Source organism: Schistocerca serialis, chromosome 3, assembly GCF_023864345.2.
Source record: "Schistocerca serialis cubense isolate TAMUIC-IGC-003099 chromosome 3, iqSchSeri2.2, whole genome shotgun sequence".
In the NCBI taxonomy this organism is placed as follows: domain Eukaryota; kingdom Metazoa; phylum Arthropoda; class Insecta; order Orthoptera; family Acrididae; genus Schistocerca; species Schistocerca serialis.
In genome coordinates, this window is record NC_064640.1 from 119,511,461 (window position 1) to 119,531,151 (window position 19,691).

Sequence of the window (19,691 nt, forward strand, 5' to 3'; positions counted from 1 at the left end):
GGATCGAATGAAGGGTAGAGCGACGGGTCGTAACACATCTGAAATGTAACGTCCACTGTTCAAATGCGAACTAGAGGTGACCGAGACGTGTAACCAATGGCACCCCATACCATCACGCCGGGTGATACGCCAGTATGGCGATGACGAATACACGCATCCAATGTGCGTTCACCGCGATGTCGCCAAACACGGATGCAATCATCATGATGCTGTAAACAGAACTTGGATTCATCCGAAAAAATGACGTTTTGCCATTCGTGCACCCAGGTTCGTCGTTGAATACACCATCGCAGGCGCTCCTGCCTGTGATGCAGCGTCGAGGGTAACTGCAGCCACGGTCTCCGAGCTGATAGTCCATGCTGCTGCAAACGTCGTCGAACTGTTCGTGCAGATGGTTGTTGTCTTGCAAACGTCCCGACCTGGTTACTCATGGATCGAGACGTGGCTGCACGATCAGTTACAGCCATGCAGATAAGATGCCTGTCATCTCGACTGCTAGTGATACGAGGCCGTTGGGATCCGGCACGGCGTTCCGTATCACCCTCCTGAACCCACCGATTCCATATTCTGGTAAGTCATTGGATCTCGATCAACGCGAGCAGCAATGTTGCGATAAGATAAACCGCAATCGCGATAGGCTACAATCCGATCTTTATCGAAGTCGGAAACGTGATGATACGCATTTCTCTTCCTTACACGAGGCATCACAACAACTTTTCACCAGGCAACGCCGGTCAACTGCTGTTTGTGTATGAGAAATCGGTTGGAAACTTTCCTCATGTCAGCACGTTGTAGGTGTCGCCACCTTGTGTGAATGCTCTGAAAAGCTAATCATTAGCATATCACAGCATCTTCTTCCTGTCAGTTAAATTTCGCGTCTGTAGCACGTCATCTTCGCGGTGTAGCAGTTTTAATGGACAGTAGTGTAACTTCAACGTGTGTGAACTGAAGCGAAATCTAGTGTATTCGGACGGCGATTTGAACCTCATTCCTCCATAACACTAGTGAATGGTATGTTTTCGCCAGGCCCTCCCAGAGGTACGTAGCGGGATTCGACGGTGCCCGATGGAAATCGACAACGGCCCAAGAGCGGTAGGAGAAAGAGGGGGAGGGCGGGCAGTGAACCCGCGGCCGGCCTTGTTCCGGGAATGCGCGCCTCGCTGTGGCGGCCAGTGGGTCAGCCGGGAGAAGGTGATGGTCGGCAGCGCCAGACGCCAGTCGCCGCCGAGCCGCCGCAACATGCCTCTCGCGCCAGGTGAGTCCGCAGCCGGCGCGAGCGACCAGGTAGGCACCGTGGCCTTGCCGCGTGTGTGTTTATCTCTGGCTCCCACAAAACACGGGTCATCTCCCAGTGTAGCTTCAGCGCGAGATGTTCGACGGCAGGTGTCAGCTCTCCGAAGGAAAGAGATGGACATGTAAATAAGCTGGAAACCAGTATTCTTTTCAGCCCCAGAGTCTTCGTTCGCGTTCAGCTGTGTGAACTGTGGAATATAAGAGTGGTGACGCCACATCCACCTTCGTAACATGACGGACAGCATTTGATCTTTTGTTTCTGAATGTCTGGCCATAATCGTTATTTAATAGTCACTAAAATCAGCAGAACTGAATCACGCCCACGTGAGGCTTCAGAGTAACACAGGAACAAGCGTAATCCGGAGATAAGACGTCTCTTGACTAGTAGATTGTTTTGATTATTCGTTCAAAGATGTGCTGCTTCAACTTATGAGTTAATCTCTGAATCTTTATCCAACTTCAGTATGTAACTGACTACATTGTGTCCGTTGTGAGCCGGCCGGAGCGGCCGAGTGGCTAGCCGGCACGGTAGCTCAGCGTGTTCGGTCAGTGGGTTAGTTGCCCTCTGTAATAAAAAAAAACTGAGTTAATTGATCAACAACGAACTTAAACGGATGTCTTACGCCGTCCGCCCCGAGCAGATGCAACGAACAAAATGAGATTAAAAAAAAAAAAAAGTCGTTCTACGCGCTAGTCTGGAACCGCGCGACCGCTACGGTTGCAGGTTCGAATCCCGCCTCGGGCATGGATGTGTGTGATGTCCTTAGGTTAGTTAGGTTTAAGTAGTTCTAAGTTCTAGGGGACTGATCACCTCAGAAGTTAAGTCCCTTAGTGCTCAGAGCCATTTGAACCATTTTTGTCCGTTGTGCGTGTAGTATGATGAAAATAATACTGATGAAGGATGTGGCAGACAAACATGTAGCTTGCACCAGTCAAGGAGCAGAGGTGAACTGAGAATGTGTATCTCAGTATTTTGTGTACGAAACATGGCAAAAACTGACTTGCGCTGCCACTCAGTAAGACACTGCGAAGTGTTTTAACATACTATATGCAACCCGTAGTCCTAGTTTACTTATTGAAATCAGCTTGCCCTAATATTTCCTGAGCCATCTGCACTATGTGGACGAAGAAATCCGTACGACCACCAAAAATCTAAGCAGTCAACCTCCGTTTGAGTATCACTCTGAACTGGCGCTTGTTGTGGCGTTGCATGAACTCAGGAAAGGGTTACAGAAAAAAGGCTTCTTACCAGATGACACTGTCTCAGACACTGCGAAAGCCGATTTGTTGCAATTATGCAATACTGACACCGAAGAAAACCTTTTGTATCACACTAGATTCACTGCTAACAAAATTCTGTCCAAAGTGGTTATATCTGTGGTTTTACATTCCATTTCTCACTTGATCTGAGCTCATGACATTCCTTCCTCTCTACCTAATCGGTTTTTGTTACTCGGATCGCACGCAGTTCCTCGCTAAAGAAACTGAAAGCAGCGCGAGTTTGAGACTTCCTGGTTTTTTCGCGTGATTAGGATAGCTGTCTACGGCAATATGTTGTTTCGCAAGGTAACTAGGCTGTAATGACGATGTCAAATGTGGCCCAAAATTACTTTCAGACTATCATTCTCGATATGTACTTGCTTTTTCAGGACATACTTGTCTTAGATGACGCAGTCGGTAAAAACGTATTACCAGGTGAGACAGATGGCATCAGTGAAGAAACTGACAGTGTGCTTGCATATAAAGCCACTTAATATTTGCCTGAAGTAATTTTAGGAGCGTTTAGAATCATTGAACTTCTGGTTATGAGTACAGGCTCTTATTACTGCTTCACCAAACTTGAACAGTTCCATAATATCAGGAGCGATGAGAACGAAGAGAACAGCAATGATCCTGTCGGTTAAGGAAAAAGATGGTGATTGTGGCAACTGTAGAAAGTGGTTGCACCACAGGTAACAAATTTACAACGTAAAACACTGCGCTGTATCGGCTTCTACCTTTCGTAACATCATAGATGTGGTATTTGTTTTCTCCAAACTCCTTCTCCTTAATGAGATTTTCACTCTCCAGCGGAGTGTGCGCTGATATGAAACTTCCTGGCAGTAGTTCTGCAAGGTTCGCAGGAGAGCTTCTGTAAAGTTTGGAAGGTAGGAGACGAGATACTGGCAGAAGTAAAGCTGTGAATACCGGGCGTGAGTCGTGCTTCGGTAGCTCAGATGGTAGAGCACTTGCCCGCGAAAGGCAAAGGTCCCGCGTTCGAGTCTCGGTCGGGCACACAGTTTTAATCTGCCAGGAAGTTCCTTCTCCTTATTTTATCTTACGAGAAGTGACGTTGACGCCATCGAAACGTAAAGAAAGAAAGTGTTCCCTGCGAGTGAATTCGACAAGCTGTATGTTGTAGCACGCGATGTGCCTAGGGAAAAGCCGGCCGGTGTGGCCGTGCGGTTATAGGCGCTTCAGTCTGGAACCGCGTGACCGCTACGGTCGCAGGTTCGAATCCTGCCTCGGGCATGGTTGTGTGTGATGTCCTTAGGTTAATTAGGTTTAAGTAGTTCTAAGTTCTAGGGGACTGATGACCACAGATGTTAAGTCCCATAGTGCTCTGAGCCATTTGAACCTAGGGAAAATAATTAGAGCAGACTCAATTCTGGTTCACAGATGTTACCACGCATAGGTGTTTAATCAGCTATCAGCGCAGCTCTGAGGGAAAACCGTTTATAATATTCCACCTTCATTTAGTAAGCACGAAAGCGTCAGACAGTTATTGAGAAAACTCCGGTGGCAGGCGCTACAAGAGAGGCGTTCTGCATCACGGCGTGATTTACTGTTAATGTTCCTAGAGCGTACGTTCCTCGAAGAATCAACCAATATAATGCTTCCTCCTAAGTATGTGAAAAGATCATTAAGGTAAATTTTGAGAGATTCGGGCTCGGTGCACGCACGGATGCTCACCAGCAATCGTTCTTACAGCTAACTATTCGCCAATGGAAGAGGAAATGAAGGGAAGTGACAGTGGTACACGAAGTACCCTCCGCCACACACCTTAATGTGACTTGTTGAGTATATATATGGATGTAGATTTAGAAGGAAGTCATCAGATGCCACCGTTAACAACTGAAAAGTAGATCCGTGAAGACATACTTGAACCTGTTACCCATTAAGCCGGCCGGGGTGGCCGAGCGGTTCTAGGAGCTACAGTCTGAAACCGCGCGACCGCTACGGTTGCAGGTTCGAATCCTGCCTCGGGCATGGGTGTGTGTGATGTCCTTAGGTTAGTAAGGTTTAAGTAGTTCTAAGTTCCAGGGGACTGATGACCTCATAAGTTAAGTCTCATAGTGCTCAGAGCCATCATTTGAACCCATTAGACTGAAATTGGTTAATAATCTTGTTTAGTGTTCGCGTGGATGTGGTCAGACACTTAATCTGCAATCATTGGTTGCGAAGAATAACAATTCGTGTTTGTGACTTTATCGTAGGATCCAATCTAATCGTATTCCTTTCATCATAAGCCTTGTGAGTCGGCGCATAGGTTACGATATTGAAGGTGTCGTATTCAGTATTGTGCCTGACTGTCGGATACAGGTTATCCTAGTTGTCATAAATGACTTGAAGCGAATACCAATATGAATCCTCAAACAAAGTCATAGCCAATTTCCATCCGTGTTCTTGTGTGTAATGACCTTGATATCAACGGATCGCAGACATCTAGCTCCTCTTTCTTTCTTGTTTCCCTGCAGCACTGCCTTTATAAAGCATTAATTTTATTTCGATCTAGAGTCTCTAATCTTAACTCAGATACCTTGAAACCCGTACATAAAACAATTTATCTTTAGTAAGTATCACGAGTATTTCGAGGTGTAAATTCTATCCATAAATTAATTTTAAAATAATCTTCCCGTACTTACGTCGCTGTCAGGAAGAATTGTAAGTCAAATAAGCAACAAAAAAAATGCAATGTCTGTTATGTGCGGATAACAGACAAATCTCGGCACGTTTAGTATCGTAGCATATTACTTCCGTTGAAAGTAGGTGCAGGGTGGGCAGCAAAAACTTGTTTACACAAATAAACAAGGAGTATGTGTGTCAGTGGCACCACTTTCCTCTGGCAGCTGCTCCACCCGCAGCTCATGTGAGCTTGCCGTTGCAAGCCTTCCACTTTTTATTTTTCTCGTCGAGCTAGGCAAAAAAGGACTACACCTTTATCGTATCTGACTCATGCTAAGATCAGCATCGTGCCAGACTTTCTGTTGTTAATTCTCGTTACACTACTGTGACATTTTTCTTGTCATACTGTCTTTCAAAGTAATGTAATTTTTTGGCTCGGGGCAGGGGAGACGGGGGGAGGGGGAAGGAAAGTATTGACTCTTTTGCCAATGGATATATTACACTATCTCTATTCACTGCATTAGTGCTCTATGAAATCCTTATGACGTTCCAACATATTCATTATACCCAAGGTATCAATCGGCGAGCGACGTAGCGTCGTCCTTGTATCACTAGACTCACGTTCGGGATAAGCAGGATCGAGGCATCATCGTTCGGCCATCCAGTTTTAAGATTCCTGTGATTTCCTTAAATCACCGAAAACAAATCGCGGAATTATTCTTTTAATAGACGCGACCGTTTTGTTTCCACATTCTCGGCAAGTTAGAGTTTATGTTCCTTCTCTAACGGCCTCGTAGCCGACGGGACGTCAAATCGTAAACTACTTAGCAGCAGCAGTGACCGTGACTTCCTTTGTGTCTCACCATGGAGAACTAGCTACGTAACAACTTCAGATTAACACTGGATATCGTACAAGTGTGCCTTTAATTGTCTAGCTCTATGCTGGAATAATCTAAAATCTTGGAACGAATTAATTCCATGGACCCTTGAAGACGTAAACTGATGCAAGAAAATAAATGAATAATAGGTTTCCAACAACCACGTCGCCGCGCGGGATAGTCACGCGGTCTTGGGCCCCTTGCCACGGTTCGCGCTGCTCCCCCCGTCGGAGGTTCGAGTCCTCCCTCGGGCATGGGTGTGTGTGTTGTTCTTTCCGTAAGGTACTTTAAGTTATATTAAGTAGTGTGTAAGCCTGGGGACCGATGAACTCAGCAATTTGGTCCCATAGTAACTTACCACAATAAATACAGCCACGTCAGACGTTCATTTTAAATACGTCTTGTGTTTAATTTAATCGTATTGACTCGGTGTAATACTAAATAGCCTTCTCATTTTTCGCTTGTATTCCCGCATTTCCGATATAAAGACCAGATTCATAGAAACGTGAAGCGGTTAACACTATACCAGTAGCATTCTCCTCTGAATTACCGCTTGTTCGCGTGTGGAATTTCTACTCTGTACCTCTTCTAAAATAATCCCTTAAACAAGTTGTATCCCTTAAACAAGCTGTATTGCTTGGAGTTCTAAGCCGCTTTGCAGAATTTTCGTGATGAATTCGACGATCTCAACGGCTGCTATCTTTAGGCACTTACGAAATCGTTGTGCTCAACCAACCACATGGTCGATTTAGTGACGTAAACTGCGGACAACAGAATCAGATGCACGTATCCGGTCGACCGAAATACGCAGTGAGAAATCACAAAACTGGATAGAAAATCACTGATAATTAACGCCGTGCGACGTCAGTACATCTAAGATGTGCCGTACCAAACGTATATCAAAAGTCGCCCGCTCTGCATCACAAAATCGCGTGTGATATTCTGTCGCAACAACAAGCATTAAACTTTCTACATAGATAAATTATCTCATTATCTTTTTGTTTCCAGTCGTGATTTTTCCATTCTATGCAATGTGTTGATGATTTCCTAACAAAGAGAATTTAAGAACTTTATAAAATACCTGTAAGTAATCACATGCACATGTAACATTCTGAATTATGTTTAAATTGTATTTATATATTTACAGTACCGTGCCTCCTTGAACGGGTGACATGACCCGAGAAGCAATTTCGCTAATCATTGCCGTGACACCACCGTTATCACGGTAAAAAAATGTAATTCCAATAGCTGGTAAACACCCGAATGCGAAAGGAACGATGGAAGATCAGCATATAACGCCCCGCCGACGGCGTTGTCGGTACTGACGTAACACAAGCTCAGAGTCCCAAATGAAATTGACCGTGTCCTTTTGAAAGAAACCATCCGGCATTTAGGCCAGGGGATGTTGGAGCAACCACGGAAAATCTAAACCTGAATGGACGAAAGAGACTTCCTCCCGCAGGCGAGTCTACTGTCTAAACCACTAAGCCACACATTCAGTATCTGAGATAGATTCGACGCTGTCTTTGTCCAGCGATAACAGGCCTAGTTGTTTTACAGAAGGCAGTCAATTAATGATTGATGTCATAGTTGCAAATATCGTCCATGACGAGCTTAATTTATTTGTGTATGTGTTCAGTGAGGTAACGGGAAATATATAAAAATCAATGATCCAATCGAACGATGTTTACCAAAGTAAGATCTTCCGCAAACCTTACATGCTCCCGAAGCGGATTTGCTTGGACTTAGTAACTCATTTAATGTAATAACAATACTTTTAAAAAAATTATAAATTCGTTGACGTAAAAAAAGTAGGAAAAGGTGACATCTTGTACACATGAAACAATACACAAATAGCTTTCTTTATGAAGTAGCACGACAATAATGAACTTAATGAGTAGCTATCATTGTGTGTGTCCTTTTTTTTTTTATTTTGACTACCATGGATTGGTTTAATACCTGACCACGTACATTCTCATTCTGGAACAGTGGTTGGACAATATAAATAATGTAATGAGAACAACACAATTAAGAACGGAATATAAGCGAGCACTTAATCCAAACAAAACTAGGAGCACAGTGGTGCAGTGGGTTTAGACATAACATTCGCTTGAGTAAGGAGATGGGTTCAAATCGTCATCCGCTCATCCTGATGTAGATTTTCCGTAGTTTGCCTAAGTCATTGCAAGGATCTTAGAAGAAAGACTAGAGTTTAATATCTAGTCAAGTCTGAGGAACTCAGTCGGATAACGTTAGAGAAAGAATTGATTATAAACTTTTACAGAAATCATCCCAGTTCTCCCGAAGTGCTTAGGAAAACTACAGGACGGCTAAATCAGGACGTGTGTCGAAGATTTTAGCCAACACTCTTTACGAATACGAATCAGTTGTCTAGCATTTAAATTACTTACGGTGAACAGTGCAATGGTATCTATGATAAAGTTACGACCGATTGCTCCCCGCATGCTTAACCAATGTGACTTGCTGCACGGTCCCTAATGACCACAATGTCGCCAGGACGTTGCATTTAGGCTTCCTTCTTACTTCCAACCGTACGAAGAATCACTTACATTACTCATAAGAGTACGATGAGGAGCACAAACTTGAAAATGGAAGAATAATGAGTTATAGAAAGGTGAGGAGCTTGCGCGTCCTCGTTAGTTGTGCGCTATGAACACGGAAATTAGTTACGCCAGCTGGTTGCATTTCCTTGAGGCATGTCGGACGTGTCTGCAGTACGTTACAAAAGTATAGCACATGTAAAGACACGACGGTTCCAAACGCAACTCCAGAGACGACTCTCGTGGCAGTTTGTTGCAGGTACACATGAGTTCACTGCCCTAGCCCTTACCTCTTTTGGAATCCCGTTGATGGGATAGCTGTTTTGTGACACAAAGTGACGCAAAACGCACCTAGGTTCTCAACTAAGCCTAAGCCAACGACAGTGCAAACCTAGGCAACAATCTGGGCGCTGATTTCTTCCTTTAACCTTAGTCGTTCCTTCAACCCTCTAGATATTAAATGCAACTACAACAAGTTAAGAAAGTTACATCGAAGTGTCTCTGTTGTTCTTAAACAAAAGATTAAAGTCTCTTAGAAAATTAACTGAACACATTCCATTTCCCTTGACGAATTTCAACGTCATTAAAGTTAAGAAAAGATAGAATCTATATTAATATTGCGTTTACTATGGGATGAGAGCAGGAGAAGGAATCGAGTGTCGTCGTTTTGAAGCAGCCGTACTTAAGTGATTTATAGAAATAACGGAAAACCTAAATCAGAAAGGCCGTAAGGCAATTTGAAGTCTCCTGCGTTGAGAGTGACTCCATTTTCTTAACCTCTGTAACACTTCGTTTATTTACCTACGTTTGGACCATATCTAGTCAGATACTGCAGTGTCCATAACTGCCTTGAACCCGTAACGCGTTATTTATCATCACACGCATAGCATACAAGTATTTGTTTATCATGAATAACACCACCACTCCGCTCAATCGGGAGATCTGGAGGCTTTGGTGCTCTGAGTCGTACTAGGCGGACTTCACATCCGAAGTGTTGTATTTGATTTATACAGCAGGAAGAGGAAGCTTGTCAGCTCGCTCTGCCACCTAGTTGAACATAATTTTTACCTGACACCTTCGCTTCTTGGCGTGTGTGTGTGTGTGTGTGTGTGTGTGTGTGAGAGAGAGAGAGAGAGAGTTGTAGATTACGTTTATGTGTTTAAAAGTAAAGCTGCCAGACCCAAATGTTTGTTTGGTTAGTTTGCACGCTGTGGTTCTTTAGTGAGCATGGCCCTTTCCTTCTCTGGCTTTTGATCTGACTTGCCTGTGAAAGGGAGAGCTACAGTTAAACGTGAACTAGGAACCACAGTGTAGTTTATAATTTTTCATTTACGCAAATCATTGCCACAAGTGAAAAATGCGATATGTATCGGAAAATTTTCTAGACCCGACTGAGCACTGAGCACGTGGTCTTTGGATTTATAGTCTGACGCCTGCCGGGGTGGCCGAGCGGTACTAGGCGCTACAGTCTGGAAACCGCCCGACCGCCATCGTAGCAGTTTCGAATCCTGCCTCGGACATGGATGTGTGTGATGTCCTTAGGTTAGTTAGGTTTAAGTAGTTCTCAGCTCTAGCGGACTGATGACCTCAGAAGTTAAGTCCCATAGAACTCAGAGCCATTTGAACCATTATAGTCTGACACCCACCGACTTAGCCCACCAGCCACTTTTGAATGATTATTGTTGGTGAATGTGATGAAGGCGTGTAGAGTGTAAAGCTTTTGTTGAATCAGGGGAGGATGAAACCAGGTGCCAGCACACTTGTTCGCAATTACACCAATAGGACCATCGAACTTACCGTCACCATCTGACAAATGGATCTCTGAGTGTCACACGCATTAACTCCGCTGCTGAACGTCGAGGTAATTTATTGTTAACTCAGGCACTGGTGCACAGTTGGTCATCAAGCGCAATACAATAACACCTCTTTCCCACATTTACCCAAATTCTATGAACTTTCTCCAAAACACTTAAATGTGAATTGAGGAGAAATCATGTAGCTATAGATGCAGGTAGATAACAAATTCTTCCGCCAACATGATTCGAACTATTTGCACTAGCGTGAGTTTAAAACTTCGGTTACGCGCGTCAGTCCACATTGGAGAATTGCAGTGTTAATCCGTTTGTACTCATAAGCTGTTGAAGTGTTAATCTCGACGCTTGTGATTTCTGGGTGGTTTCCGATGGTCACTTAAATGTTCAAGGAACAGTCCCCAATTCCGCATCACTATTTATAAGTAGAGATCAAAAATTTTCCGTTTGAGGGCGTTACTGCAGCGTATTTGCCGTAGCGCGCCTCCGATGCGTGTATATAGGCACCGACATGTAGATAAGGGAACAGCGTGGCATTCGAATCTTTTTGACATGCGTGCGGTAAATTCGGAAACGTGAATTGTGGCAACATTATTACCAAATGCGTCCAAACACAACCATCGTGGCTGCCGAAAGACAAACACTGGCAGATGTCCATCAGAGAATGAAGAATATGTTTGGGGCAGCACGTTCGTCGAAAACCACCGTTGTAGAATGGTGCGAAAAAGGGTGCTGCTTCACGATAATGCACGTCCCCATATCGTTAATGTCGTAAGACAGAAATTATGCCAACTCAAGTGGGGGACACTTGAGCACTCGCCCTGTATTCCTGGTCTCTCCCCGTGCAATTATCACGCCTTCAGTCCCTTAAAAAAGGCCTTCGAGAAACGACGATTCCTGTGGGACGAGGGTGTGCAGCGGGCAGTTACAGACTTCCTCACTCAGAACGACACTGTGTTTTACCAAACGGGCATCTTCAACCGGGAGCGCCGGCGGAATGATTCCCTCAGTGCTCACGGCGATTTTGCCCAGTTGGCATAGCGATTGTGGACTGCACGGCCTCCGAATGGAAACTTTTTGATCGACCCTTATACTTTCCAAGGGATTTTATGTGAACCGCAAACATATAGAGCCGCAGGAGAGTGCTCACTTAAAATAATGTAGAGTAGTTTACATAAAACCTTGTTCAAAACCTGAAATTTTTGTCGCTTACTGAAGGAATTTTCCCATGTTTTAGTACTCACAACCCACTTCCAGGGTGCGACTGCAACAGTTACCACCATTACGTTTCGTTTGCTTAGCACTTGAATGGATACGATGGATGCTTCGCTGGTCATTGTTGTATGACAGTGTCAAAATTCGTGAAATCAGGCTATGCCACATAATTCAAGACATTTTTTCGAATCCAGTGCAAATCACAAAACTAGGGTGCCTCACTGCAGTTAAACGACATCTTAGTAAATATGTAAAGCTGGGTATGGTTGTCTTCCCCATTAATGAATGTCGTACAGCCTTTACCTCCATCGCCACCAGCTAACTACAGTACCAGTGGTGGCATTTCTCCAGTGCGGGACAAAGATGTGTTCTATCTTCTTTACACCAGAAATTCGGTTTCACACTTAAAGTTTCAATAGCCTCACCGGCAAAATCTCGCAGACCTTTTCTGCGTCAGTGGAAAGTTAAGTTCATGTAATATATTGTGGGGCTTCTCTTTTGCTATCCCAAGGGCTATAGTGGTTGAGAGTCTCATTCAGTATGTAGCTTTAAATTTCCTCAATAATGGACGCTTAAAATAATTCATCATAACTTCATGATGGTTTTAAATTACCCATCTGACGAGATGTTGCTCAGATGGGAGGTGATGACGATCACTGTTCGAGTGACCAAGTATCAGTCTGAATCCACGTAGCAGAGAGAGCGATCCTCTGAAGCTGAAAACGAAATACTGGCGCTTGGACTTCTCATACGTCATTGCTAACACCATTACATAGAATTACATCAATAAAAACAATAGAGAACCAAACTGTCACTTTTCTGTGTAATAATAAAAAGACCTGATGAGCCAAAAATAAGTATGTCACGCTTCGCTCGCTTGTCGAATCCTCAGGTATACTATGGAACAAAAGAAGTTAAATATTTTTCAGAAGTAATTTATTCCTTGATAACTGCATAACTATGAAAATGATTACACAATCTACCCAACGCTAGGGGTAAATGATAAGAAGGGACTCTAAACAGTAATGGAAGTCCCAAATACAACCTCTAGCGCATGGTGTGGGCCGTCACGAGTATACATACGTGCAAGGAGTTTGTTATGCGTTGTACCATCATGAAGCCGCAGTTATCCTAAAACGTATTTCTCCAATATTCCCGAATGTTTTTCTACAAATGACGGCAATACCTGATTGCTAGACGTGGCCAGTGAAGTACACGTTGTCCCAATTTCTCTCAGCACATGTGCAGGTCAGTGGAATATGTTACTGACCTACAAAACATGTTGTACCACGGTTGAATTGTCGGCTTTAATGTTACTTTGCAGCAGAATTCTAAAAGAAGCGTACAAGAAATAGCAAAAGTGAACTGATAGCATTTCGTGTACGTAACAGTTGGGATCCAACAGTTAACAGTTACTCCTGCCCACACCATAGCTCCAGGTTTAGTAACACTATGTGATGTAGTGTGGACCTCATTATTACGCTAAGAATCTCGAGACCAAGTACTTGAGTATCCCTCATTTTGATGCGTGACTCGTATGAGATTGCAGTGCTACGTAATTCATATTCCCAGTGGTCTGTTGACACACCAAATCAGACTCGATGATGAAATATGTTCAAAGGATTCTGTGCTTTTAATCTAACTTCATTAAGTTGCCATGGACTGTGCCACGTAACAGTAACTGTATCAATACTGACCTCAGGGACCGTAGAATCTGATACGATAGAGCTGACGGTAAGTGGCACCACATCATCTAATGTGTTTGTCTCCATCATCTGTAGTCTGATGATAGGCACAAGGAAGTTCCTAGCGTGCTGTACAGTCTTCGTCAGTCCGTGCTGTAAAAGATCGTGCCATTCACGCTCGCTACGGTCGCAGGTTCGAATCCTGCTTTGGGCGTGGATGTGTGTGATGTCCTTAGGTTAGTTAGATTTAAGTAGTTCTAAGTTCTAGGGGACCGATGACCTCAGATGTTAAGTCCCATGGTGCTCGGAGCCATTTGAACCATTCACGCTCGGACCGTAGTCAACATGAGATGTTGCTCTACACACACTAGAACCTGGACGCAATATATGATCTCTTCCAAACACATGAAGTTCATATAACCCGAGCTTCTTCCGTAGCTAGACGACGACAATATTAAGTCGATTCTCAGTACGCCCGGAATTGCCAGTAGTCTACTTAGGCAATGTAGGAAGCGGCTTCTCTGGAACAGAGACTTCATTGATATCACATTAAAATCGTTTAAGATTGTCCTGTGATCATATAAGCATTTCAACTATTTTGCAACCGCTAAATCACTTTGTGTAGTGTAATTTTTTCTGTCTAATAGTTTATTCGATAGCTTTACGACTGGTTTAGAAACCGAAAACGTTGTACTTCTTCTTGGTGTCAGTTTGTTATGAGAGTCAAACAGAAAGTTGTGAGCAATCCTTTCTTGCAACAGCAATCCCATCAGTGTAATAAAACCGATGGTACTCAAAATGACACTCGATGTTTCCTTTCGACAACGTGCTGTCATTTCGTTCCTGGTAAACTCTGCTGACGAAATTCAGTGTGCATACGGATTACGAATGTTTGAATGGGCTCCAGCAGTGTTAGGAGTCAAGTGAAACACTTCAAATATGATAACACGAACACCCAGACAACATCATTAGAGAAGACAAACGTGTCATTGTGAATGAAATTGCAAACATAATTTGCGGTAGGATATATGTACACTACAGGAAATGGCTCAGTTCCTGGGTTACAGAAGGTTTTGTGCCCATTGGGTTCTACGTTTATTGACCGACGACCACTAACTTCAGAAAAGAACTGTTATACAACGTCCTCTTAAGAGATTTTGAAATAAATGAGACGCCGTTTTGAAGAGTATTGTGAAAGGCGATAAAGCTAATCCCAGTATTATTAACATGAAACAATATTCTAGAGTATGGAATGGCATCGTTTGGATTCGCCATCGAAAAGAAATCTATGACAATTCGATTGGCTAGCGTCTTCTGCGATGCCGATGGTTACATTCTGGTTGCTTTTCTTGAGCATGGACATATCATAAATACTGTCCGCTACATCTCGACACTTTGGAAGCTCCGTCGTACATTTCGCGACAAAGCCCTAGGAAGAAGCTCATCCTACAGCAGGATAACGCGTACCTCATACTGCTCTTGTCATTGTAGAGAAAATTAGAACATCTGTGTGGGAAAGACTTCCACACCCTTCCGAACTGGAAATCCACTTCTACCATCTTTTCTGTACTGTGAACGATCAGTTGCGATGTCAAGGCTACGACACGCTGGAGGACATCTGTTATCGTATTTGGGATACCCAAATGGACATCTACCGCAAGGAAATTTCCAGTTTTACAGAAAGGTGGGAGAACCTGCGAAAAATGGGGATTTTACTTAAAAGTGACCTAAAAGTACGTACATTAACGTGTCTAAAGAATAAAAATTAACATACGTGACAACGGATTGTTCATGACTTTCAGGATGACACTCGTATACTATTACATTATGATTAATAATATTGTGTGTGTGTGTGTGTGTGTGTGTGTGTGTGTGTGTGTGTGTGTGTGTGAGAGAGCGCGCGCCCCCGCGCTTGCATGGATGCGTGCGTGCAAAAAGACGTCACGAAGTGATAAATTAAGGCAAATATAGTCAGAATAAAAGTGACTTTCCAGCCAATAACAGAAAGTGAACGTTCTGGCACCCACGCCAATCTCGCGTCACTTTCGTACTCGAAGAACGCGTGTGGAACTTGGCCGAGCGCTGGCTACGCATCTTGCCTCCAAAGCTGTGCTTCTGATACTATATTTTAGTTTACCTCATATTTTCAGCGAGAATAAACAGAGAAAGTAAAAGTGAAATTGCATCTAATAAACATACCTCGATTTTTCTTATCCAGTATGTTCGACATAATCGACATGAAGACACAGGGCATCTGCAACTTTAGAGAATTACTTGAATCGAATCTAAGTTCCAATCAAACTTTCATTTTATCCACGACGGTTTCGCACCTCAAGCCCAGTTGGTGAAACACCTTGCTTCATTGCAGTTTTTGGAATGCTTGAAAAAACTTAAGGCTTCCTCTGCCACCTGTTCTTTTCCTGGTCACCCATGTCGTCAGACTTTGTTCATTTCGTTTCCTTGGAGGAAAGTGCAATTCAAAATTGAGTTCGTCCTAATACTGATTACTTTTCATTGCTGTAGCTAGAATGGTACAAGGCCTTCCTGTACACACGGACTCAGGTAAAGTATGCACTTTGTAATTAACAAGAAAGCCCTCGCTATTCCATAAGCGACATCCATTCATGTGCCTAACCACACTGGTGTGCAAAACTTCAGGCCGATCGTGTTCGACAATATTCCTGTTTGAATTACGTGCTCCCAACTCTTGCCATGTGAGGGTACGTCCACCGCTGTCAAATGATCCTTTTGATGGTCCAGATGTTATGGTGCTGGGAGGCATAATGTTGCATGAGCGTTCTCACATCTAAATCTTCTAGCACGGTACAGCCACCGGTGGACGTTATAGTGACACTGCACTTCTTCCCTATATGCGTCTTTTGAGTGGTTAATTCGGCCCTGACTTCATTTTTTTATGCATGAAAAGGCGTGACCTCTTCGAACAGTTCAGGTGGAGGAGCTTTTGGAACGAGAATAAATTCGGCGAATGGACTGCCCTGCCCGTTCCCCGACTTAAATCTGATTGAGCACGTGTGGAAAGCATTTGAGAGACGAATTTCAGCACGCCCACATGCACCAGCAGTTCTCAACTGCGCTGATGGGGGAATGGAACGCCCTGCCACAAGAATTCCTTAGTAACCTCGGGAGCCATCATGGGAGCACGTTGCGAAGCATGTACTGTCGTCTGTGGGGATCACATACACTATTACGAACCATGTCCCGCCTTTTGTAATGTTCTGGTGACCACCACGATTCGTGGTGGCTTCGGTGTAATAATTGTCTGTGAATAAGAATATCATTTCTCATCGTCTCATGGTGTATTTCTTTCAGTTACTTCTGTACTATACTGTAGCAGTTCTCTCTCTGTATGGTCCAATCTTCATTGACCTATGTTTCTTGGTAGTGACACATCGCGCGAAAGCTACTTTAGTCCTTATGTCCTGCACACTGGCTAGCTACACAGACTGCAAATTCCTTATTTATGAACTATTAGTTCATAAGCTTCTACTCTCCCTTTATTCTCTACACTGTGTGTCTGTGTAGTAATTAATTCCTGTTTCTGTAAGTAAATTATTATTGTCGTTAATTTTTAGGCGCGTAGCGTTATGAAACAATGAGTGCATAGTGCGTGTAGTGTTGGTAGTGACTGGGAGTGAGAAATGAATGAACTGTATAGTACTAACCTTTTTTATTATTAAATAACTTATTTGTAAAACATTATTGTACACTGGGGTCAAACCGGATGAGGTAGCACTGTTTTAACAAAAAAATGGTTCAAATGGCTCAGAGCACTATGAGACTTAACTTCTGAGGTCATCAGTCCTCTAGAACTTAGAACTACTTAAACCTAACTAACTTAAGGACATCACACACATCCATGCTCGAGGCAGGATTCGAGCCTGCGACCGTAGCGGTCGCGCGGTTCCAGACTGTAGCGCCTAGAACCGCTCGTCCACACCACTGTTTTAACAGAGTGGCCTTGTATTCGGGAGGGTAGAGTCTCCAATCTTCATCCAGCCATCCTGATTTTGGTTCCCCGTGTTTTCCATAAATTATTACGGGCAAATACCGGGATGGTTCCTACTATAAGGCCATAATCGACTACCTGTCCCATTCTTGTCATAAGATACCTGTTAGTCTGTAAATGTCTGCATGTATGAATTACTTTCTTTTTGTTTCTCTTAAATTACAATAGCGTGTTCAATAGCCTTGTAAAAGAGAGGTGTAATCTTAGACTTAATTAACACTTTCCATATCTAATTAGGACTGCCATGCCACATGCATGAGTTGTATTTTGATGGATTACTATATGGTGTAAACGACTTCTAATTGTAATTTAGAGCACAAGTTGCTACTTCTCTTCCTTCTTCAAGTTTTTAAATCATTTCCTTAACAATCGTTCATTTTAGGCAACGAGATGTTGGACCAATTTCTATTCACAAAACAAAAGAAAACGAAGACTTTGTTATCATGATCACCGGAGTTTTGAATTTCTTAAGCCTTCCTGAAAATTCTGAAAGGAAGCTGAATCAACTGCAGCGTACGTTTTGTAAAATTTAGGATACTGAACGTAAGACAAGATACGTGTACCCCAACTCACATATGCTAGGATTTTCGTATCTTTTAATTCGCTTCTCGTATGAAACGAAACGATGGGCACGTTGGTGATAGCAACAATGAGCAAAAGGAAAGAAGTATTCCACTTTCCACGTGAAATGGATGTTTTCCAGGCGGACGACACAGGCATTCAAAAAAGACCAAAATGCTATAAAAACATTGTGCGACTCTGTATACTCACAGGAGAATCCAGGCAGCTGTGTGGGTAACTCCAATTGAAAGTAAATATTTTGCCAACCCCATAGTTTTAAATTCGTATTAAATAACGGCCCCTGTCTGTCACGGTATATCTCTTTTCATATATAATACCCTCGAATTATTAGCCCGAGTCCAAATATTAAAGTTCGAAGAGCGACAACATATGTTTAAAAATATTGACACATGTAAGATAAACGTTGGCATACGAATAACACACACCGGGTGGTTATAATTAAAGTGCAACTACTTATAGAGGTCCAGTATGGGTTGTAATTACCGTATGACAGCGAAACTTGGTAGATATTCTAATGTGTTAATGCGCAACCGATTTACGCTAGAAGAAAATAATTTCCGCAGTGCTCAGCACGCCTTGAGAGCGACGTGCTCCACCCCGCCGGCTTTTACTGTCATCAAGGCGTAAAAATATGGTATGATTATCGTCTTATAAAAGACCGAAACCGGTCACCAAACGAAATATATACACTGCACATATGAACAGGACTGTTTTATTGAAATAATTTTAATATAATTTTACCAATCGCTGTTTTTATAAGCGTAAGGTTCCAAAAAAACATTTAATGCTAATATTGTAATGGGGAATAATGTACAGTTCTAAGGGAGAGATAGATAGGACCCGTGTCAGTAGGCTCACGGTCAGGATTTCTCATGATCCGGCATCTTACCTTGGGTGTAAGTTCGCTCTCATATGCTGTGAGAACCGACAAGTCCATTGCTTACGAATTTGAGAAGGCCAAATTACTGCAAGAATTTTTAATTAAAAAGAAGGAGCAGCTTATAAGGCTTACGTTAAATGGTTTGAGTTCCTGCAAAAAAATGAACAAAAAATTGGCTCTGAGCACTATGGGACTTAACATCTGAGGTCACGAGTCCCCTATAGCTTAGAACTACTTAAACCTAACTAACCTAAGGACATCACACACGTCCATGCCCGAGGCAGGATTCGAACCTGTGACCGTAGCGGTCGCGCGATTCCAGACTGAAGCGCCTAGAACCGCCAGAATGAACAACAAGCATCCTATTTGTCCATGACGTCTTTAAAATGACTAGGAAAATGTTCGGCTGTTTTTGACAGAGTTGCCTCTAACATGTCTTCGTTCAGCAAGGAAGGAAGGAAGATTGGGTTTAACGTCCCGTCGACATCGAGGTCATTAGAGACGGAGTACAAGCTCGGATTGTGTCAAGGATGGGGAAGGAAATCGACCGTGCCCTTTCAAAGGAACCATCCCGGCATTTGCCTGGAGTGATTTAGAGAAACCTCGGAAAACCTAAATCTGGATGGTCGGGCGCAGGTTTGAACCGTCGTCCTCCCGAGTGCGAGTAGAGCGTGCTAACAACTGCTCCTCGCTAAGTGTCTTCGTTCAGGCAGGGCAATGCAATTATCAACAATGAACGTAAGTGTAATTTTTTTAATGAATGTAACGCAACTGTTAAATGTGCAAACAAAGGTCCTATACTGGCTTCATAGAGATAATAAAACCTTTACGACGTTTAAATCTATGTCTTCCAGACTGTGGTTGCTGTTCTTAA

General features: G+C 43.2%; 1 protein-coding gene across 1 annotated transcript in view; it reads left to right on the forward strand.

The window, feature by feature from the left end:
• Positions 1-1,230: 1,230 nt before the first annotated feature.
• LOC126471547 (uncharacterized) overlaps positions 1,231-19,691 on the forward strand; it is a 131,661-nt gene continuing 113,200 nt past the window's right edge. The window contains exon 1 of the mRNA XM_050099774.1: positions 1,231-1,255. Within this exon, the coding sequence (XP_049955731.1) occupies positions 1,240-1,255 (16 nt within the window). The 5' untranslated portion in view covers positions 1,231-1,239. The remainder of the gene's footprint in view (positions 1,256-19,691) is intronic.